The sequence below is a fragment of the Pseudoliparis swirei genome, chromosome 7, assembly GCF_029220125.1.
Source record: "Pseudoliparis swirei isolate HS2019 ecotype Mariana Trench chromosome 7, NWPU_hadal_v1, whole genome shotgun sequence".
Lineage (NCBI taxonomy): Eukaryota > Metazoa > Chordata > Actinopteri > Perciformes > Liparidae > Pseudoliparis > Pseudoliparis swirei.
The window spans coordinates 6,841,012-6,865,516 of NC_079394.1; the positions used below are offsets into that span (position 1 = coordinate 6,841,012).

At 40.3% G+C, this 24,505-nt stretch overlaps 1 protein-coding gene across 6 annotated transcripts in view; it reads left to right on the forward strand.

The window, feature by feature from the left end:
• The first annotated feature begins 14,213 nt into the window (after window positions 1-14,213).
• Window positions 14,214-24,505, forward strand: part of pbx3b (pre-B-cell leukemia homeobox 3b) — a 59,101-nt gene continuing 48,809 nt past the window's right edge. For all 6 annotated transcript variants that reach the window (XM_056418169.1, XM_056418170.1, XM_056418171.1 and 3 more), the window contains exons 1-2: window positions 14,214-15,149; window positions 15,756-15,829. In XM_056418169.1, the coding sequence (XP_056274144.1) occupies window positions 14,902-15,149; window positions 15,756-15,829 (322 nt within the window). In that variant the 5' untranslated portion in view covers window positions 14,214-14,901. The remainder of the gene's footprint in view (window positions 15,150-15,755; window positions 15,830-24,505) is intronic.

Genomic DNA, 24,505 nt, shown 5'->3' on the forward strand with positions numbered 1-24,505 from the left:
AACACAGGGCAGAAAAGATTTGTTCGTGCTGTAAGTATTCGGTATTCTGTTGAGGTTTGATATTTCAACAAAACACACTGATCTTGCAGCATGCTTTTTACACACTTTATATTTCATATTGAGTCTTGCTTTTGTTCGGATTTTGGTGCATTCCATGCTTCACAGATCTCGCATATCTCTGAATTCTCAAAAAAATATCTCTCCTCTGGAATGCTTTTTCCAATATGTCGCTGTACAGAAGTCCCTTGACATAATCTATAAATTAAGTGTCAAAACTAACACAGTGGAGGCTCGTGAAATATGAGAATACTACAGTAAAATGAGACTTTGGCATGGACAAAGGCACTTTATGAGCTGGTATTCCTGCAAATGTGGAATTATCGCCCAACCAGCGAAACGACTTCACAATTTCAGCAAGCAGCGTTAATCAGATTTTCCCACCAGAGCTGTAGTTCATTGTCATTGCTAATGGAGCCTCCTCTGCAGGTTGTTGCTCTTCACTAAATTAGTGTGAAGTCTTATCCCAAAAACATTGACTAATACTGCACTTAATCTTAGAAACTCTCAACTCCCGTGAAAAATCTCATCTGGAATGACACTGATGCATCGGAGCGTCGCCCCGCATTGCATTCATCATGTTCCTGACAAAATTAATCTTGATAGACTGAAACCAAATTACACCTGAGTTCACACCCATTGCTCACCACAACCGCTGAATAAATATTTATTGATGGTACGTGTAATTTCTTCTGCATGTGGTAAATTAGTTTCAGAAAATAAAGATGACATCAGAAACTTTCAAAACCAAAATGCTGAATATTGTGGCTGCTCAAAGTCAGACGAAGAAGACGCTCCAAAGGCAAAATGTAGAAAAGAGCCGAGGGCATTTCCTCGAGGTGGAAAACTTGAAAGACGAGGAAGGCAAGTTGAAACGTAAACATTTAAAAATGTAAACACTAGCAGTGTGACTTGACCTGACTGGATGTTGGAGTTATGAATCATTTCAATATAAACTGACCTCTTTTAAGTCATTTATCTCAAAGGTGCTGCTTTGTGGTATGAAAAAACTCAGATACTTAGAAAAGGTGTGCTACTTTCAAAATGTGCTAGTTCTGACACCTCATAGATTAACTCAATGACAGAAACAAGTGAGCAAAAGGATTACTGTAAGAGCCATTCACTAATATTTACATTCATCATATGGCATTAGGTGTTATTACAGTGCAAATATGGCTATATTTTGGAATGCAAATCCCTCCTAAAAACAGTACTTTTCTCTTTGCAGGGTACTTGATAATTTGGTTTTATGCTAAACGATCACGAAACCATCGGCGTTCCTCTTTTAAGTAGCTTTGTAAGCTATGCAAATTGCGTCTCTCCTCTCGGGGGTGAAAAACACCCATCTTTAGCCCTGCCAACCAAAAACAGACACGCACAGCTCACGTTATTTATCTTCCAAATGAACTCATTTTTCACCACTAATTAAAACATGTTGAGAAGAGGAGAACATGGAAGAAGGGAAGCATTTGTTTAAGAACTGCACAGTCACTCATTTGGACGCGTGTGTTTGGCTTCTGTTTAAAGAAAGCAAAGTGATGTACGAACACAGAGCAAGTTGTTGTCATTAATAGCGAGAGGGAGTTGTTTGTTTTGTTGCGGTGAGGCGGACACACCAAACAGATTGACGGGCTTTAAAAATATTGGGAGGTGTGCCAACCTTTTTGGGCACCATGTTATAAAATAGATCATTCCGTCACTTCTTTATTGTACCTTAATCTTTTAGGTACACAGCAAACCGACAATAATATTTTTAGATGATGGGTTTTATGGCTTTTTGTTGGTGATTAATTGAATGAAAAGGAGGCATTTCACAAATCATCCCTTTAATTAGTCTACCATCAGAGTGACGACGCCGCCTCTGTCTGAGAACACGGAGACGGGGCTGGAGGTACCAGCCACAGCTCCAGCAGGGGCCGGGGGCTGTTAGGGGGCTTTGTAGGGGGGGGGGGGGGCATTGGGAAGTGCTGGTGGGGGGGCCGGCCTGCCCCCGGCAGCCTGCGCTGCACACCCAGGTGCTGTTGTCAGCTGGAGTCCTGCTCCAGCTGCTCGCCAAAGATTGATTTAATTATTCCCATTCCCTCTGTATTTCTTTAATTCTTTGTCTTGTACATTGTTGCCTTTTGGCTTCTCTCTCCAGAATAACATGAAAACCTAAAGGTCTTTTTTTGACCAAAATAAAGCATGATATATATTCAGATTTAATCAGATACACAATCTAATCAAATGCAATGCTCCCGCACTCTGTTCCTCACATTTCCACATTTTGAATTCAAGCACACTTTAGCAACATTTTGACTCCCGTGTCATTTAATCTACTTCCTTTCTTTCGGGTCATTTTCACACATAATGAGACAGATTCATTTTATAATTACGGATGTACTGTATTGTTACAGTCCATAAGTGCTGAAGGAGATTTCGGCTCCGCTCGCTGAGTTTGAGGTCGTAGGACTTGTGTTATCCATTCTCAATGATTTAAATGACTAAAGTTCTTTTTCTCTTATCTGATCTTTTAAAGGGCAATGAAAAGGTCCATCTTTTCACTGAAACCCGTCTTCAATCACTGTTAATGTTAACCATGTACGCATAAGAGGGCTGATAAAGAATCATTAGTCTCGTTAATGGAATCACAGGCCCAATCCCTCTATCCTTTTCCATTGAAAAGTGCTCTTCATTTCAAAGTTGTTCTGCTTTATTAAAGCTCATTACCATTTCTCTTTTAATAAGCACTCTTTAAAGTCATTACCTGCAGTGGAGTTAAAGGCTCAGCTATTAAAAGGTTACTTTAATGTGAATAATGGCCTCCCGATATACTCAAGTTAATTACTATTGGATACTGGATCTAGCTTAATCTAAGGCTTAAACCTTAATGAAAGATATGTCACGGTACAATGAAATGGTAGAAAAAATCAACAGAACTATTTGTGCTATCTTGCCTCTCACAGGCAACTTACCTCCATCTTCCCCTCCAATGCAGCCTTTCCAATATTGAATTGTAATGGTTACTATTTTCTCAGAATATCAATAGACACATGTTTAGCAAGGTTAATTGTAATTGAAGTCAATCTTATTAATGCTGTCTTCATCAATCACTTTTTAAAACATTATGTTGCAGTCAGTTTCAGCTCTTTCCTTTTTATTCCTCAGGCATAGATGTTTTAAAAATTTTTTTATAAGAGATGTGGCAAGCACATTGTGAGTTACTGTCTGGTTTTATAACTTTACAAAAGGCTTTTTTGGTCTGAACTGACAATCTAGTCTCCTATAATATTAATAATAATAATATTAATAATAATAAATAATAATAAAAATAACAATAATATACATAACAATAAAATTAGCAACAGCCACTGCATGCTTTAGGTGAAACATAATTAAAATAACATTTAATTTTACTATCACCATATTACTTGCAAAGTTGCAAAACGTTAGTATATGTTTTGTTTGTTTTCTTGCAGTATCCACTTGTAGTACCACAAACAGCACTTCGTCATTTCAATATATTTAATATTAACAATGAATCACATCAATACTTGAATGTGAGCGTCCTCCAACCCACAAAACCAAATCGGTGCGTTTATTCCGACCGTCTAAAAGCTATAACCCGCAGCAGTGCTTCCTGAATAAGCGCCCCAACCGGTGAGAATCAAGTAACAGGAGACAGTAGTCTAACTACTCAACCCTTACATGGTGTACGTTAACCTTTGTTAAGCATGAGATGAAAGTTAAGCTTATTAATAAATGTGTGACGTAAATTAACTCATAGACATAAGCTCAAATGAGTCAACGTTGGCATTTGGTTTCCCGTGGTTCACAAACAGTGGCCTCTCTTCCACCTTGATTGTATTCTTTTGTCTGTTAAATATTTGAAGCGTCAGCAGTGAGTTGAAGCTCAAGGCACGACAGGTTATTTTCTTTCAACAACCTTCTTTTCCTAATGTTAAGCAAAGTGCTTTTGTTGCCACATGCAGGACTCAGATTGCAAAGCGTTGGTCATGTTGTGAACTGGAAAAGAAAATCCCCACTAAAAATAATCCTGACAGCAATTAAGCTTCACTCACAACTTAACTGGGAACACATTTTTTAGTATATATACGTAATTTTCACAGGTCAGGGTTGCAATCAAGACAACGAATTAGTGCAGAATGAAAGGCCTGTGTGGAGCACAGCAAACATGTGCACAAGAAAAACAGTTAAAACCCAGAGGGTGCAAATCTAATTATTCACCGGCCCGAATTCCCTATAATCCTACCTCTGTAATATGAAACCTTTGAACTCTGTGTTATCTTTCCCTGTGAGGGCACACGGTCAAATGATGAAAGCTGACCTCTTCCTTTCAAACAGATTTAATTCACAAGTGAAAAGCCTAATTGCGGTGATCCGCACACAAGGCCAGAGGTAAAGACTCCTGAGAAGCATTAACCTTGAGATCTTAGTGAGCTACACTTTCCAGAGAAATCAGCGCTGCAACTCTGAGAGAAAATTGAGATAAATTGTGGAACAAATTCGACCAAACATATTAGTTCAGGTGCTGCTGATGTAAAGCTGCAACATATCTATAACATATATATAACAGTGCCATTAAAACAAACCCTGAGACGCCTTTCTTCTCACTAACTCAAACATTCCACCTTCCTTTCAGGAGACTGACATACATAATTAATGAATTTCAAGATGCTCTCGCTGACATACTGAAACCTCTCAAATCAGCAATTTTCCCTAATTCGCATAGTCTCACAGGAAGAAGAATAATAGCCACGATGATATCACCATTTAACAAATTACATGTAGTCCTAATGGCTAAAGAGCAGAACCCTTAATGTTTAAGATAGAGAAAGGAACGCATCACTCTTAAGCTCCATTTTTATTTTTCTGAGGTGAAATATGAGTCGTATTCATGCACAGAATTAATGTGCACCAAATGCACCACATTAGCATTTTCCAGTGATCCGTTTTCCTCTCTCTTAAGGTCATGTGGCTTTAACTGGAGGCTTAAGCAAGATTCGTGTGCATGTGTATGACCCATTTCATAAATCCCTTTGCCTCTTCTGCGAGATAGTGGATACTAAATGTCACAAACCAGTGGGTCATCAAATCCCTTTTCCTCAACAAACTGCATTAAAACAATGATAAGGAATGAGCAGTGGTAGTGTTACCGTGCTAAAATACTCTGATGACAACGAGCATTTTCCATCATGTCAACAACAAACGGTGCATTCATCAGAATCAGAATCAGAATCAGAAACAGGTTTATTGCCAGGAATGTTTACACAAACGAGGATTTTTTTTGGCGGAAGGTGCAACATTTAGACATGACAAACATGACAAACAACAATCAACACGAGTTGAATAGGTTTGTTGGAACGTGGTGGACAGATGTTGTTCTAGTCATTGGTCTCCATGCTTGACAGATTATTTGCAGAACTTCAATGTATCTTTGAAGCCCAGGGGTCGCCCACTGCCAGCCAAACAGAAATGGCACTGTCAGTGAAAGGATGGACAAGTGACTTCCAGCAAAGAGCGGCATGATGAAAAGACACAGCATTGTTTCTTGATCAAGAGCATGAGGCTTCTATTGAGCATTGGCTTTTAAGATCAAATATTTCAACGGAAAATTGGCTGTAGCACGGGCTGTATGGTGGAGCGCTTCATAAATATTGTACCGTATGTTTCACATGAATGCCCTTCTAACAGACAGACATTCACCTGGAGATGTTTGAAGAAATCTGACAATAAAAAGTGTAATCTTGAGACTTCATAGATGCTAAAAATAAGATATATTGCTTTTAGCATTTATTAAAATGCTCCTGATTACACAAACCGGGCTGACTGCTGAGATGTACCTGATCTTTCTCTTGCTTTCTTTTTGTTTTCATTGTTCATGTCTTTGAGCTCTCCATCCAGGACACATAAGAGGGAAGAAAGACAGCTATTGGTGAGTACGGTCACATTCGCTCCCCTGCTTGTCAACGCTCCAACATTAATGAACTCACCGTTGAGTTGTTTGGTACAATAGGATTATGTTCTATCTTCTGTGGCTTCATGAGAAATAAAGGATGACAAATATTTAGAAAGTGGAAAAAGAACTGTCCTGACTGCTGCTTGACATGAGTGTCAGCATATCAACAGGAATGAATTAAGTAAACAGAAGTATTACTGTGAAAATAAATGTAAAGCTTATCAAAGGCGTTCCCACTTAATAATCTGGAATGAGTTGTAAAAAGGTGTTTTTGTTTATGGATGGCTCACAATATTTTGCTCCGTGAAAAATCTGTTAAATTTAAAAAAATAGTTCAGCACTTATTCCCCCGCTTGTTGAGGGTTGAGAAGGACGAATAAAGCACTCGATAGTCAACGTAGCCACGTAGCTTAGCTTAGCTTAGTTAGCACAAAGGCTAGTAATACTGACAAAGACGTATCCGGATGTAACAAAATGTCCCAAGCAGCACTTTTATAGTCTCATATCATATATTCTGTGTTTAATCCCTCATGAAGATAATTACCAAATCATCCAACCATCACCATCAAAATATACCAACAATTAAAAGTGTCAGTGATATTTAGAGTCCTCATGGGACCAAGAGAGTGGATTGCATCCTTCTCAGAACTTTACACTAGATTCTCGTTTGTCATAAAATAGATTTTAAGATTTTAAGTGTCTTTTGTTATACAATTTTTACATTATTACATTGTTTAATAACAATATTAATGTTTGTTTTCTTAATCTCTTTTACATCTTATTTAAATCACATTTAATTGCCTTATTGTTGAAAGATGTTATAGACATAAACTTGCTGAATCTCTGCAAGGAAGCAAATAATTCAGAGTTTAAAACTTTAAAATGTAAAATATGCCTTATGCGTCCTTTTGCCATTCCTTCATGACATTTGTATCCACAATGTAATGTTTGTTTGCACTCCACTATTTGTATTCACCAAATACTTTCTAACACAATGGCAGTTAGATAAAACAAGCTATTTCTGAACAATGCACAATAAACTGCTCTCACTACACTCGTTCCCTCAACGGAGAGCGAAAGATAGTATTACTGCACCTCCATAAGAGCCTTTTAAAAATAATGAAACTCTGAAGCTCGCTGCTCTCCCTGCTTCCAGCAACACTACATTTGAACTGTGTGTCAACAAAGCAACAAAGTCATCACTATCTACAGCGTGCGCTTGCATTTTGCTGATGAATGGAGAGCCCTGCCAGATTACTTGATTTGATAAGCAGTACAACCCATCGGTAACATAATACATCACAAATTGTTTTGTCAACAATTTATGATACCATTTATCAAATGACCATCGCAGTGGGCTGAGTTATGGTGTCATAGCTGGCATAATGTCAATACTCATGCTGAGTTGAGGGCAGTCTGGCCACAGTGATTTAGACACGCTACACTCTGACCTCTTCGGAGATTTTCTCTTCATTACCAGACAAATTGATGTTGAAAGGGGGAAGAAAAGTTGTAAAATGTAATAGTTAAATCTTTACAGTTAAATATATTAAGGAGATAAAGTAAAGGGAGATAAAGCCCAGTCAAGGTTGTGTAGGTCTGCTGCAGTGCGACGAAGACTTCAGATTCACACGGTTTGTTTTAAGATTACATTTTGACTTTTAATGTTTCATTTAAGACGAGTCAATATTTATGGTTTGAATGAAAATCTTGACCTTTTTTAACCCTTTCCACAGAAAATTCCTCCAGCTTTTTGTCACATAAAAAAAGTTTTAGATATCAACCAAAGCCCTGGAATAAAGGTTATATTCTATTCCACGCTTGAGAATCAATTTGAGCTGCAGCCTGGTTGACGATTAAAACGTAAGGCTTTGAAATGCCTCCCCAAGTCAATCCGGGTGTCTGGTATTGACCACAATATATGGCCCGTGTCCAAGCCACCACCACTCACTGGCCAATCTTAAAGGTTACTGCAGCCACTACATGTACCCACATTAGCAGGACACTCACCTCTCTGGGTTTATGGCCTGTGTAATAATTTTAAGCAAAGAGAGAAGTGCATTCAGTGGAGACAGTAACAGCGAGCGAGTCGAGGGAGGACAAGTAGAGTATGATTGATCGCGGTGAGCAGTGTGGCTGTGTACCTCTCACCTCCTCTCCCCCCCCCCCCCCCCCTCTGATTACTGCCTGCTCCTGATCTCTCGCATCTGTCTTGACTTCCTCAAGAAAGCGATTCCTAAGATATGATACTTTTCAATGGGAATACAACTTTGACTAAAGGTGTGGGGTTTTTTTTTAAAGGAACAACCTGCTTTACATGTGTGCAGTAATACATGTGGATGGGTTGTACACTGAAGTTACAGTAGGTGAGATGTTTTGATTGGGAACATTTACATGTTAGTGGTTAAAGAAGAGGAAGCTTCTCATTTTGGATTTTTATCACCTCATATTTTTCCAGCTCGCCCACATCAACACACCACAAAGTCACCGGCTGAATTCACTTCTGTCCCACAAACACATTGGAGATGTATCAACTCTCTAATTGTGCATTTAACATTCTTAACCGTTTATTAGTTTACCTCCCACACTAACACTTGAAATGATTTAATAACCACAGGGGGAGTTAACTGCACTCATTAGCAGATGCAATATTTCCTACATAGTTATCTACCTTTCAAGCGCACTACTGTATGTGCAGTATGTGGTGGGATGTAACAATGTACATTTACTCAGCTATTGTACTTTTCTCCTGCTATATTCTTTAACTCCACTACAAGTCAGTGGGAAATGTATTATACATGACATGTATTTCTATAGCCACATGCTTTGCATATCAATTTACATTTTACATGGAAATAAATATCATTGGCTCATTAAATATGATACATTGTTGAATATCTGACTTATCAATAGCAGAGTATATTAAGAAATGTGTTCCCTCTTGACCCCATACATCAGTAATAATTATCCTTAATGAGTATATTATTTAGAGCTTTATTAATGTGTTGTGCTTTTGCAAATTTGTCCTAACTAAAGAATTGTAACGCTTCTTCCTTCAGTGTTTACCAGACACAACACCTGATACTATACACACAAGGAGGAGATTCAACACATATTCACGCTCCCTCTCTCTGCTTTCACATTTGCGACCGTAATGAAGACAAAGTGCATGCACACCGGCGACAAATACCGGGAAATAAATAAGAATAAAATATCCAAACCCAATGAAAGACTGTTCATAATTGGGTTAGTAATGTCTCTGGCACCGTCTGCTCGGCCATTTCCTCCAATCTCCCCGAGCAACAGGGGATTATACGGGCGACGACACTGAAACCAGGAGGTATCCTGCTGCGGTGTGACAGGCTGCCGTCACCGGGCTCCAACAGTCTCTCCCCGTCTCCAGCTCCAATTCTGAGACGCGGAAGCTCAGAGGAAAGACGAACATCATCTGCAGATGTAAAACACACAGCAATTCCACAAATGTTTGAATGATTTGTGACCCCTTTGTGGACAACGAAATGGTGAAATCATGCACCCATAACTTCTCACTTAATCTGTATTACTCTCATCACAACAGAGCAAGCCACTCTATCAGTAAATGCTAATCTCCTAATTAACAAGCTAATTAGGCAATTAAAGCTTTGCAGAAGGATGCCTAAATGAAATATGACAACACAGTCACTTTCTACAGCACCTGTGGGTCTTTTCAAATGTCACAATGAGAGCCATGATGACAAAGTGTTGTCTCGACACTCATAGGTGCTAATTCTTATGCCTCGCTTAGCTCATCTGTAAAGATATTGTCTTTTTCTTTCATCCATATATGCAGTGTGTATGTATGGAGGCAACTTGTCAAATTACATCTTCAAAGAACTGACCTGCAGCATTTTCAGGACTTTTTTTTCGTATTTACAGCAATACGGTTTTAAAAAAATGGAGTGCACAGAATACAGCGGATAACACAACCTCCTGGTTATGTAAACAATGTTTTGTGAACTAGTAGCGCCACAGTGTCTTACTGTCGGGAGCTGTCACATACGGAAATGAATTATGTTGACATATGGCTGAAAACAACGGCGAATAGGCCTGCTATGCACTGCAATGAAGAATCATGCACTGCAACAGAGGAGAGGAGCCGGAGCTGTACCTTTGAGCCCCTCTTGACAGGTATGGAGTGTGACTTGACAGCTCAGTATTTCAATGATAAATGCAGTAGTCTTGGGACTCCCATTCACTAAACTCAAGACTGTGTTGCTCCAATACTTCAAGGTCAAATGAATGAGCAGAACTACACAGACTGCTAAAGAAAATCTGTATTAATTTTTTTCAAATGTTGAAATTTTGTTTTATCACTATCACCAACTTCCGGGTTTAACATAGTCATAGAAAGTGTGTCTGCATGCATCAAGTTGCTTTTTAATGCCAAATACATGATGCTGAGCATTTTATCTACTTCTATTTGTATTCATTAATTTTGATTCTATTCTAGATCAAATTAAATGTCATCTGGTTCCTGGAAACTAAGAGGAAGGACAGTGTAATGTTCTCCTTGTTCTCTCGTGAGGGAGTGCAAGAGTTACTCTCAGAAATGAATCGCTGTATCTGAGTTTTAGCAAAAGGTGCTTCCTTTATTGAAGATTAATCTAATCACACATTTCTAATTGAAAAGAGATGAGACATCTCCTGTGATCTGTTGAACAATGATCAATCTATACTGACCAAGAAGAACATGCATGACTTCAGAGGATCACAATACCAGCACAAAATCGTGAAGGGGACACTTAACTCAGTATTCTAAAGGAATAATCATTTTGTGATAATGAGAAAATGTAATATAATTTGATAGCAATTTAATTTGATTTTTCAATTACAATTGGAGATCATGTCCATTTTTTACAGAGAAAAGGACATTTAAATCTACTATGGGTTGTACTGTTTGTATAATCACTGCAACAACACAGAATACCCTGGAATAATTACCATAAAGAATTTAGAGCATCCATGTCAGAGATGTACATTTTTCATAAAACCGGTAGCTCTCTGTCAGAAGGATGACGCTCTGCTTGCACTTAATCTCAGTGTCACCGTGCAGGTTTGTTTTCTTTTCAACTCATTGAATTGAAGGGGATAACCACATCGTATTTATTTCAGATTCTTTTATACTAATTTAACAATCCTGTGAATAGTATTTGCTCCGTTTGTGTTTTTCCTCTATGTTCTACCAATCAAAAAGTGTGTTTCTTTTGCAATAAAGCAGTCACTCAGATTCCGAGCCAAATCTGGCACAAATACTGTCATTTCAAAATAAATGAATATTGGAAAATACAGGATCGAGACAATTACAGACTGCCCTGATGCTCAATGATGTTTTGTCGATTGTCTGACTGTTGAACACATTGAATATGGACAACATAATCAACAGACTGAATCCAATTCAATTCAGTTTATTTTATCCAGCCCAATATCACAAATTACAAATTTTCCGAAGAGGGCTTTACAATCTGTACACATACGACATCCCAGGACCTCACATCGGATCAGGAAAAATTCCCAAAAAATAGAAAAAAGAGAAAATTACAGAAATGTATGAATAATAAGTAGGCATGGACCACAATCCAGACCTCCACCATCCATGAAACAGAAGGCGGTAGAGAGGAGGGGGGCGTGGCACATCAGCAGGGCCATGACAGGAGGCCGGCCAACCAGGCAGGAGCCATCAGACAGAGCCAGGTCCAATGGACCCGATGAGACGTGAAGTCACAAAGACTCCGGGGAGGAAGCAGAGTTAATAATGTGGGATGGAGAGATGAACATGCATCCATAAGTAGAGAGGGAATAGGAGAGAGGTGCTCAGTGTATCCTAAAATGTCCCCGAGCAGCCGACAAGCCTAGAGCAGCATCTCTAGGGGCTGGAACAGATGAACCTGATTCAGCCCTAACTATAAGCACTATGAAAGAGGAAGTCTTAAGTCTACTCTGAATAAAACTTCTTCCAATAACGAGAACTCTGAAACATTAAGATTTTGTAGGGATTTCCACATAAAGTGCTCATTGCCATCGTGACTGCAAAAACTATAAAGCAGATCAGGTTCCTCAGAATAAACTGCAGTCCACGAGGAAGACGTTTGACGGGACTTCTGTTTAGCTTGTCAATGTGCAACATCAAACAGAGAGGCTGAAATTAAAAACCAAAGATGGAAAAGTGTTGCAGACAGCAACCAGCTAGATTTTCAAGGGGTAATGCTTATCACTGCACATTTATTCAAGGGGAATTTTAGGCGGTTCAACACATTTATTGATTCCCTGATGCCTAGTTTTGGGAGAAATGACATATATAAAGCTACTGGAGGATAACATGTCTGATGTGAGCAAATAGTAGGCAACATAAAGCAGTAGAATTGTTCTTATTAAAGGTGTTACCTGTATTCAAACCATTAAGGTGGCAGCAAACAACCATTTTCAATGTTAAGATGTAGAGGAGTAATTGGGCAGAGTCAGGTCACACTCTTAAGCTGTGTGTTGTAATCACAGTTCATAAGAGAGTTGCAGTATGCTTCTGTAAAACCGTGCCACTACACAACGAATCCTGCGGTGTGCTGAACTGTTAGCACCGTTAGCTTCTAGCCGGCGTTGCTGTTTTGAGAGCCGTAGGGAGGCAAAAGATATGCTCACAATTCATGCACATGGGCGAAGTTTAAATCCAAGGTTCTCTGCCAGAAATCCCCTTAAAATATACGTGACATCACCCATTGGTTAATGAAGCTTAGAGTTCTGTATCTCAACCGTCGGCAAAAAAATATAATTCCGCAACCAACTAACTGAAGTGGCCATTTTCATATAGCGGAGGAGCATGTAGCAGCGCAGCCTGCTTTATCCTCTATTGTACTCTAAATAGGATCATGATTTACGAAATGAACATAATATTGTCATAAATAAGAGCTGGAACTAGCGATTGAGGTCATAAACTCATGTTACTAATGTTACTGAGGCATGTAAGTGATAAGTAGGATCATTTTCTCATAGACTTCTATATAATCTGACTTATTTTTGCAACCAGAGGAGTCGCCCCCTGCTGGTCAGTAGAGGTAATGCAAGTTTTCGGCACTTCCACGTTGGCCTAACTTTTATTTGGGTTGAGGCAACAATCACTTGATGAGGTTTGGGAAAAAATCATGTTTGGGTTCAACTAAACCCTTTCTTTATGTTGACTTTGTGACTTAATAAAACAAATACCTCTCGTCAGAAGTTCAGCCTCCCAGTCTGTAAAACTCCAGTGTTGGACAATCAAACCTGTCTCTTTATTCCTGTGTGGTGGAAAGGAAATGCCTCCAAAAGGAAGGTGACCCTCTGTAGTATCTGTTTCCTTACAAACTCACCATCTAGATGTTTATTGGAGAGGTGAACAGTAGATTTGCTGCCTTGCATCCAGCTCAACAACGTGTCTGCTGCCATAGCAACTGCGGAGGAGCACCGAGCAGCGCCGCCTGCTTGTGCAATAGATGTCACTCGGAGCAACGACCAATCAGAAGTTCCCATCCTTTTGTGCGAGCAGTGTGAAAATGGAGGGATGGAGTGGGTGGGCCTTCAGCGTCATGTTTCTGCCAGTAATAGGACACACTGATCGTCAGTCTTCGTCATTCTCGCCTGCGATTGGTCGAGGAGCTTTACTTTCCAATAATATAAACATGTCGGCTGCTTGCCTGGCTTGAACCAAGGCTTACAAGGGGCTGTGCAGTTCTACATCAAACTGTATAAAACTCTCATTATGCATTTGCGTCTGTTGTTGCAGGGCTAAATCTTTATCATTGGTAGATAATATGCACATAGCTGCACGTGTACGCGTGAGGAAACGAGGATACCCTGCTGTCGCTGCTGCAAGAAAGAGAGAGGGGATTCTGCCGTGCTTTCATCAATATAATCACCATCCTAAGTACTAGCTCTTAACATTTTGTTTTTCGGTGTTCGGGCGAGAAGTGACAAGAATATAGACCCCTCCTCTGCAGGGCGGAGCGTGCATTTTCATTTCGTATTTTGTATTTTTTTTTCTCCCTACCCCTGTTCCCTACTCTGACACGTCTGCACTGAGTGAGTGGCATTGGCACACTGTCAATCGCTCACTACCGCTGCCATCAAACAACATAAAACACACACAGGCAGAAGCTGGAGCTCATAAATTTCAGCAGGGCAAGATATTTTTTTGCGCATCGCCTGTATACAGCGTTGTGTCCTAATTAATTTCTTCTCGTTGTCTCTTTTTTTTTTTTAACCGTAATCTCACAACTTTTTTTTTTTTTTTACATTTCATATTTTTATAGACATATTTGGACACCTTATGCCGCAGATTGTGTATTTTTTTTTAATGCTGTCAGTTGTCGCGGGAATTATTTCTGCACATTTATAGTTGGCAACACCTGCAAGATTTTTTATTTGTTTACACATTTCCACATTGGATATTTTTGTTGCCGGTGCTTCACTAGGAGGATTTGGACATTTTGGAGAAGGAATGCGCCGGGAATCCCACGAAGAGCGCTAATAAATGAGAGCTCACCAAGGAGCGTTTCTGTTTTTACTACCCGTCAAATCTCAGAGAAAAGACAGATTGGCATGAGGATTCGTGCGGATACGATGGACCATCAATTTTGACAAAGAATAGTTCAGAAGAAGAAACAAGATTTATGCATTTTTCTACAAACACAGTTACGCGTTTTGGCACTTTGGACCGCGCGTAAAAAAGCGAGAGGACAGCAACTTGGACACAAGATTTACGCTTTAACGTCACTGCTATAGGCTTCTTTTTTTAAACAAACGTGTGTCGCCTGTGTCGCTGAAGAACCACAGCCGTGAACCCTTCTTGTCTGCGGCAGGTGTTATAACCGATTTCGTATATGAGTTTTTCAATTTGCGTGGCTCAGTGCACAGACTCTTTAGCGGCTACTATGGACGATCAAGCCCGGATCATGCAGTCGATCGGCGGTGTCAGTCTGGCCGGTCACTCGGTACAAGGAGGCATGGCATTGCCGCCTCCACATGGACACGATGGGACAGACGGAGACGGAAGAAAACAAGACATTGGTGACATTCTCCATCAAATAATGACCATAACTGATCAAAGTCTGGACGAGGCGCAAGCAAAGTTGGTTGATTTATATGTTTTATTAACTTCGCCCCCCTCCCCCTAAAAAAAGCACAAACGCTGAACGCATCATTATTAAGATGTGGCCCGCTTAACTCAACTCCCTCATGCATAACAATAGGCTAAAGTGGCTTTAATGATAATCATACTCTGAGGTGTATTTACTGCCTTGAAAATAATAAACACACGAGAAAGTTGTCACGGAGGGTACACCAGCATTGTTGTTAAACTGCTTATGTGCTAACCTGAGTGAGCTTGTATTGTTGCAAAAGTTTGTGTGCACACATGTCCTCCAGTAAATGTTCATATATCTTCAAACTATAACCTGTGCTGAAAATTGAAGCTCCTGTCAGTCGGCTCATTATATAAATTAAGTGTCATTGGACATCATATAACATTATCTAACCCAATTAACCAATATTGTTTTTATTATTTGTACTGTATAGTCGCAAATTATAACTTTTAAGAGATGTTTGGGTTGAAATATTGCAAGGCATGACATAGTCACAACTAAACCTAATATCTAATCCATTTATTTGTCATGTCTAACATGTGATTTATCAGTGAATTTATTTCAGTATTGTATCTTGTCTTATACTGAAACAGGAAACATGGACTGAACTGTCACAGAATGAAACCAGCACTCTTCAGCGTTCTCTGTGAAATCAAAGAAAAGACAGGTAAGACCTTTGTGTAAAATCCTATTTGTATATGAACTCAATGAAAAAAATATTGGACTCTCAGGACAATAGCACACACAGACACTCTCCCCTCCCAGTGATCCGATGGCAGCCTGCATCCAGGTTACAGGAGACCTCTGGCCAAATTAATCAATCACTTTTTTTCTTCTTCTAAATATGTCATTGTGCCACACAGAAACACTCTTCTTGTCGTAGCAGAGGTTGATTTTTTCTTTATTTTCCCCCCACGGTTTCGGCAGGAGCGTCTTTTCCAGCACTGGTTGCTTGGATTTTAACAGAAATGAGCCCCAGCTTTCAACCTCACTGCCCTGGCACCGAACAGGATGGGGAAATCCCGCAGCATATGCTCTGCATAGCTGAGATCCCAATGAATTCATGCTTTATAACCTGACACAAATTGCCAGCTTTTCAACATATGAAGGCAAAAACAATCTAAATCAATAATTATATGGCAATTGCATGCAGACTCTTGACCTACAAATGTAATAAATGTAAGTGAAAATAATGGAATCAACTTGAAATTATTGAAAATTATTTTTGAAAAAAAGCTGCATTTTTGTCATGTGCTTTTAATGAGCATCAAGTCTGTATTTTTCTATAACCGGTGTTGATAACTTTCATTGCGTCTCCATGCATTAACACATATATGAGACTGCTGAAATTAAAGCCAATGATTTCATGACTTTTTCTAAAGCCAAACTTTGATATATCATATTTTTTATACAGACACATTTCTGTGCACTTTCCCCATACTATTTGTGGTATAATCTATACTGGTTCTCTTTAAACAATTAAATGAAACATTATTGATTCTATATTGATACAAGATTTTTACAGACTATGTATATTCTGTCTTATTTTTCTATGACTGTCCTGTTAATGAAAATAGAAACATATTGAACCGATGCTTCAAATGTTGAAACTACTGTATAACACTATTTACTTTAGAAATACAATGTTTGACTGTTTCTCAGTCACAGGAAATACATGAAGAATACAGTGCTGTGGGTTTGGTGTAATTTAGCAAACCTGATGGCTTGTCATATTTGTGACCTTTGTGCAGTTTATGAGGAAATTGGCTTGGGAGAGATCATAAAAGTTTATGAACTTCCCCAACACAGGTGGCGTCCATAGGGACAGGCAGAGTGTCCACAGTCTAGCCGAGGTTATCTGCTGGGTGTGTGTGTGTGTGTGTGTGTGTGTGTGTGCCTGTTGCGTTTACATAATGAAAGAGACGGAGCGAGAAAAAACTGAGGCTGCAGATCGCACATCAGACAAGATGCCAGCTTTTATTTTGTATGTGCCCATTGATTTGATGTGAAAGTGTTTTCCAGTAGAGGCTTTGCTGCATCTCTCAAAACGTAGTCGTCAGAGCAAAAATTATTAACGGGATTATATTTTTGAACCTATGTCCCACTAAAATCCTGTTTTAATTACTCTACAAGTTACTTTCATTAAGTGATCCACCAGTTTGTTTGTTGAAACTTGTATGACGGCTCCAGTTTAAATGTTTCTGCGTTGAACTGAGCTCTCAAGTTTAAATAAGACTCTAAATGTGCATGAAAAAGTCATTGAAAATGACAACATTATTTTGAAATATAAATATTCACTGCTATGTTTTTGAATGAGTGAGTGTGTGTCAGAGAGATGAGACGGTGGAGCAGAGGGAGAACAAGTGTGTGTGTGTGTGTGTGTGTGTGCATGTGTGTATTAACCTGTGGTTTAGAGTCACAGCCTCCCCCTCTTAGCCATTGACAGAGCTCAGCTGGTCTGGTGGCCTTGTTGACCGGCCTGTTTTTTCCAGCACACAGTGAGTCTTTCACTGGCTTCTGCAGCATCGTTCGCAGAGCTTCCTCGGCCCTTTCATGTCCGCTGACAGGCACAAGGGCCGCTGTCTTTTCGCCATGAGATCCACCGCTGGCCGGTCTTGACTTAAATAATACATTTGAAAGCGGTCCAAGAATCATCAGTGTAATTACTACGCGCATGTATCATGTTATGGAGGCTTATTGTCTAGTGTCCAGATAAATAGTGAGTTCAGGGTTCAGCTTCAAAGCTTTTAGTGTTATTTTGTGATCGGTGGTGAGAACAATCTTACTCTGGATTTTCTTGTCGAGATAAAGACAAGTATTTTCTTTTCTTATCTTTCAGGGTGTTGGGAAGTTTCCGGCACTCTTCTAACTTGTTATTGTATCGAGCTACAGCATATTTCTGCATTGCTAATGCCCTGGAAGTATTAATTCACTTTGATATGCTAATTAGAGAGCATTATGCAAGAAATGAGATTAAGTGGCAGCATGAAGTCATTTGCCTGTCACTAAATTGAGTGTTTTTAGCAGGAGGCGTTTTTTCCCCAAAATGTTCTTGGTTTTGCATTTAGAAAGGCTAAATGTGATGTTCGGTTGGCAAGTGGAGTTCTTTGTCCTTCAGTGTGTGATGATTTTCTTTTAAAACATATATAAAAAAGGGAATTCGAATGTTTTATTGCAATGTTTCTAACTGTTTCAGGACAAAGGATACATTCATGTACCTTTTTTCCCTGTAGGCTGCCTGAGAACACAATGAATGCATTGAGTGAAAATTGCCTGCGATTCAGATGAGCTTTGCAGTTATTCCTCTGTGCTGGGTTTGTTTCATCCTGCTGGCGACTCCCTTGTCTTGCTCTCGTGTTTAGAGGAAAGGCTCACAGCAGCAGCAGTGGGAGCGGCAAGAATAACAAAGGTGAAAGATTACCTCCATATGGTATTTCTGACCAGGAAAAGAGAGGTTCTGTAGCAAGACTCCTTTTTGATGTGAGGTTTAATCAATAGAAAGAGATTACAGAAAACTATTACAGGCTAAATCACGGAGTGCCACAGAGAGGCTTAGCCCTCTCCACAGCTCTCTCAGCTGCACGGCGCTTCTTTTGGCTGCGTATTGACTTGTTGTTTTCCTGACCTTTGACTCATCAGGTTCAGAAACACGGGGTCTGGAGAGGTAGGGGAGGGAGAGAGAGAGAGAGAGAGAGCGTGTGTCGGATTCAGGCTGATAAATGCTCCGATCCAGTGTTTAACGCAGTGGATTAGGGAGGGACTACACACAGACTCCCGAGCCGATGTCGGCGTTTTGTTGCACATGGCTTCTGAAAAATGCTCAACATGCTTTCATGTATGTTTATCAGTTTGTCTGCATTATATGTAATGTTCAGCAAGGAAAGACTGTGTTAATTAAATACAGTTCAGGATGAGCCTGTAATTAACCACATGCAAGGCCGACTAAAAGCATTACCTGGAGTAAATAGAGTTAGGGCTGAGGAGGTAAGCATTTCTGAAATCTACAGGAAACATTTATTCCAATGTTCCCTGATGAAGAGAATGACTTATTAATTATAATTATAATTGGGATATTATTAATATAAATGTATAATAATAACACATATCATTACAAATAATAATTGTTATTATTGTTATTGTTATTATTATTATTATTATTATTATTATTATAGCAGCTGCAGCTAAAGTCAAGTAATCCCACTTGCAAGTCAGGGAAATAGAACAAATATTGAGTTTGACTTTTCTACCTTGGGGGTTTTGAAAATGCATGACAGAGAACAGAGAGCTATTCAGCAAGAGAGACAATTGACTTTGGCTGCTTTTTGTCTCAGAGAGCCTCAGTGCTGCGGCTGCAGTGACTAGATAGTGTTGTGCCGAATGGCTCGCACACAGCTGGGTTCCTCACTGGCTCAATGGCAGGGCCACTAGTGCTTCCTCCTCTAAAGCATGAGGGGGACCGGGGAAGATGTGGCTATTATCTATGTAGCTCCCAAATACCCTCCATTTCCCCATCAGCAAAGACGAAAAGAACACAAGCCAGACAAAGAGGGAAAGGGGGGGGGGGGGGGGGGGGGGAGAGTTTAACTATCAGTTTCATTTGGAAGGCTAAATGCCTTCGTGCTAAGGAGATAGATGCCTCTGCACCGGTGCTGCCTGGTCTCTGCACACACGGCTCCTCAAATGTGTTTTTTTTAGTTTTCGTGCACGGTGCTTCGGCGCTGTCCCTCCATCTGCACTCACGAGCACCCATCTTGCAAACGTCTCCCTCGCTCCCCCTCCGTCGCTCCGAGCGTTTTCATGCCGGCTCCTGCGCGATCAACAGCTCATAATTGTTTTTTGCACATACGTTATGCAAATGACTCTTTATGGCAACTGGCACAACAATTAGCATCCTCCAACAATATTTTAGTAGGTTAATTGCTAAATTTCTGAATTGTACATCTGAGTTGTTAATTAGGCATGACAGAGGTGGTGAAATAGTTATCTTCAGGCGGTGGCAGCCAGCAGAGGCTGCTTGGGATGCAAAGAGGAAGGATTGATTGAAATGAGTTTGCAGCAGTCGAGCAGCGTGTCTGTGTGAGACTCTCTGCACGCCCCTTTTGCTTTTTGAAGCTGAATGTAGAAATATAAACCTGAAGCAGGCAGGGAGAAGCTGGATCAAACTCTGACCCCCTGTAGAAATAGATTAAACGTGAACGATACAACTTGTTGTCCTGTCGGCATGAGTTACCGAGGATTTAGTTCATGCATCACTGGGGCTGCACTCTTGTCAAAACAGTAAGAGACCTTTGACCAGCAGACATAGTTAGACCAAATGTTGCTTTTCCAGAAGTTGCCATATGGAATTGGACACTGCGTTAAAGTTAATGCCAACAACACACATTTCATATGTCACACTTTTAATTTCATGAGGCAGAATTACAAAAATTACAAGTTTTTCTTTGTTAATTTTTGGCACCGGAAATAAAATGTAAAAAAACAAAACATCAATGTGTGCTAATAGAACACACAGGTGCAACAGATAAAATACACTTTGGATGCTCTTATGATTATGAGAATATGTCATTTTATATAATAGGGTTCTGGTAAGGGTGCATACTTTCAGTTACCTGTTTATTATTTACAGCACACAAAAACAGAAAAAAAGGAAAATAAATAGTTTTTAGGATGAACTTTTCCCAGTTTCCCGTGTCATGACGTCCATTACTGTGTCACCCGATGGCCGAGTCTATGTTATGCCATGGCGCCGGTTATTAGTGTAAAAAGGGTTAGAGTGAAAGACTGGTGCAAAGCAAGTCCTCTCTCAGTAATGACTCTGCTATTTATAGGTCCCTATTTCATTAGCTCTAGTGTTTCAGGGAAGAGTCTTCCTCATGGGACAGCAGACACCAAGATGTTCATTTACTCTGTACACATTACATGTGGACAACTAAATGACCTATCATTTGTGAGTGCAAGAACACAATCACGCTTTTGTTGCTATTTTTTGCTTTTGCTCCAGTAGCCGTCCCTGTGTTCTTTTATTTTGATGGATTTACTGTCACTTACATGTTTTTGGAGTTAAATAATACATACATTAGAAAGCTGATGCAAAATGCTTTGTATCTTATCATGACTGTTTTGCCCTGTGTGTGTGGAGCTGTTACTCCTACAGGTGATGGATGTCCGTAAAGGAAGTGATAGAGGAAGAAGTCGGTAAATGTACACATTTTAAATGTAATATGTAACATTTTCACTCGGCAGCGGTCTGCAGTTTGTTACTTGACAAAAAGAGAAAGGATACGTTGTCGTCGCCTTTCTTTTCTTTACGTTCAATTGCTTTCCGAAAGCAGAAAAAAAGAAGAATCCTTTCCTCATTTGCAAGCTTGAAAACGAAGCCCGTCTTCCCATTGTTCCACATGCCATTGTTCCACATGTTTCATACATTACAATGATAAATTGAAGGCAGAAATAGGAAAAAAGACTGCAATGCAATGAAATTTTAATCAGCGTCTTCTGCTGCTTTAATAAGGCAAATAATTCTTATTGGCCGCTGTGTTAAGATTCCTAATATTTAATTCATAACAAACCTTGCATTCTTCTGCTTTAGCCCTACGACTATAGCTGCACTCCACTGCCTGCCGAAAGGCAACTATGGGAAAAATAAAGGGAGCGTGGGGATATAAAGGGAACTGCACACCGAGCATTTTTCTCGTCAGTCGTGGCAAAATACTATCACACTATTTTGAAATTGTTTGGGAGTTTATATATTTATTTAGAATCATTTAAAATAATATTGTTGCTGGCCGTAATGATAAATAAGCTGCGCAGCTACTGCTGGCGATCAGTGCACAAAACCTGAAAATCACTCAATTTTTAACTTTGTCAGCAGTCAGTAAAGTATGCCCATTCACAAACATCATTTTATTTTCTTAAGTCCTTGAAGTATATTCTTGTGTCTGAAGTAATGGAAAGATGGCGAGGGGCCAGCAGCTAGGTGCTGGTTCATGTTACAGTGAAACGGCGGGCCCTGTTTTCCTCTCTCGGTGAAATGGCTTAATTGGTGTCAGAGCCCCAGGGATAAAGGCCTCTTGCTCTGAAACACAGCCACACAGGCCCTGTCTTCCCTCAAACCAGGAGGAACGGCCAGCGTCTGCTGGTGAATGAGGACTAAGCCGTGGCATAACAATACCAAATGATGTTTGGGATGACAGAAATTAATATGCGCTTGCTCCCAGAAAGCTATGATTAATGACGGCGAGCAGGGGAATGCTATCCCTCCTTTTTGCTCCTCTTTGATGGGGATTGAAAAGCAAAGGCAAAAAAAAAGAAGGTTTCTCCTCTCTTTAGAAAGTGGAGGTCATCCGGAGTACATTACCGCTATTCTTCTCTTGCTTTTTCCCAAAGCAGGCGGCAGGAAAGGACGCAGCGCTTGTGATGAATTTTGGAATGATTCACTAACGTTGGGAGCCGGTGTGTGTTGTCTCATGGCATCAGGCTCACAGAGACACTACCTGTATGTTTTTACCACACTGCTCATCATTTCACCGGCAATAATTAATAGCTGATAGTTACATATCTTACATACCTCATTCTGGATCATTTGATGTTAAATTAAGCAGTTCTCATTTTAATATCAGAGTTGATAAGTGATCTGAGTCTTCTTTGCATGTGGAATTTAAACACACACATTGATTTGGAGCCAAAACGTGTGAACAAAATGGTGGTGTGCTGTCGTCATGATAATGATCTGTATCTGTTGTGTCCTAGGAGGAGACACATGAATATTTAATTGTGTCTGCTAGAGAGATCCCCAGACCCTTCTGCTCATTTCTTACTTTCTCTAATGCGTTTCCACCCTCCCAGGTACTTCCTCTCTTAGTAATGGAGAATTAAAGCGTGCATTAAAATGATATAAATTGCAATGTGAGGGATTTCTAAGGACATTTGTCTCCCCACAATGCGGTTGAAAATTCAAATGGCAAGTTTTGACAGCGGACATACTGCTGACATGGCGTATTTGCCTCACGTTGGCTCCTCAAATAAGCATTTCCCCCGTCAGAGTGATTGATATATATTAAGCATGCACTTTTTTTACATCGGGAAGATGATGTGGGTGCAAGGATATGAGTTTCAAACAGTGAATGAGTTCCCCTCATATTGATCTATTTGTGTTGCTGGAGTGGCAGGTGCTATACGAAGACCGTGTCAGCTTTGATTGTTTGTGTCAGTGATCCGAGCCGACATTGAGCTCTCTTACTGTTCGTCACTGCACTTCCTTTTGATGAATGGCAGCACGCTGCACAGATCCTCAACAACAACAAAAACATGTCTACGACGCCGTCTCACCAACCCTGTGAATCAGCATCGGTCGACACACATTATTTACCACTTGTGTGCGCTTAGTTTTCTTCACGCAAATATCTGGGACGTACCTGCATTTTTTTGCAGGAAATGTCCCAAAGGTTGTCTTTAAATGCAATGATGTGAAAGCTCTGCTATGAATGTAAACATCAGTTTTTGAGAGACAGGAGGTGTGGTTTCGCTCTTTTTTTATATTTAAGGTTAGTTATTAACCTTTTTAAATGTGTGTGTGTGTGTGTGTGTGTGTGTGATGGCAGGCCTGCTAGGTAGTGGCGTGAAGGTGAGGTGCGTGATGATGCTCGGAGCCTCTGTAAGTATGCAGAGCACGGCAGGCGTCTCGCGGGTGCTGAAGGAGAGCATGGAGTGGCAGAGTTAATTTATTTAATGACTGAGCGTCTTATATCTCCCCAGCCCTGATTAGAATCCATGCTTGATGAGGGAAGCGATAGAGGGGTGTGCACTGCCCCTAGGCCCTAGCACGTACGCTCATGGTTTTCTTTCTCCACTGTCTTTTTCCCTGCCCCCCTTTCCACTGGGTTTTGCACAAAAAAAGCAGGAAAAATGCACCACTGTGGAGGATAATTTTCACTTCTGTCTGTAGCGATATTTTGCGATTATGTCGGCGAGGGTGATCATAGTGTCGCACGTTGACGGGGAATGCAGCTCCGGGGCTGATTAAATGTGTGTGTTTGTGTGTGTGGCGTCCCCGTGATAAAGACGGAGTGCCGTGGAGCTCTATGAACGTGGGAAAGCCAAACAGAGTGTGTCACTTTGGCAGCGCGGGCTGTCAGCATTGGGGAGCTGCAGTTGTAAAAACCGTGACCTTCCTCTCTGCCAGCATGTCTCCTGCAGAGCCAAAGCGCTGCCCTGTAGTTCTGGGCTGGCTCTGGGAGGGAATGCAAACACAGAAAGGACAGGCCGTGGAAAAGAAAAAAGAAAAGTAAGAGCCATAATTGTAAAGAGGGGGTTGAAGTAATGAAATACTTCTTGGAGCTATCAT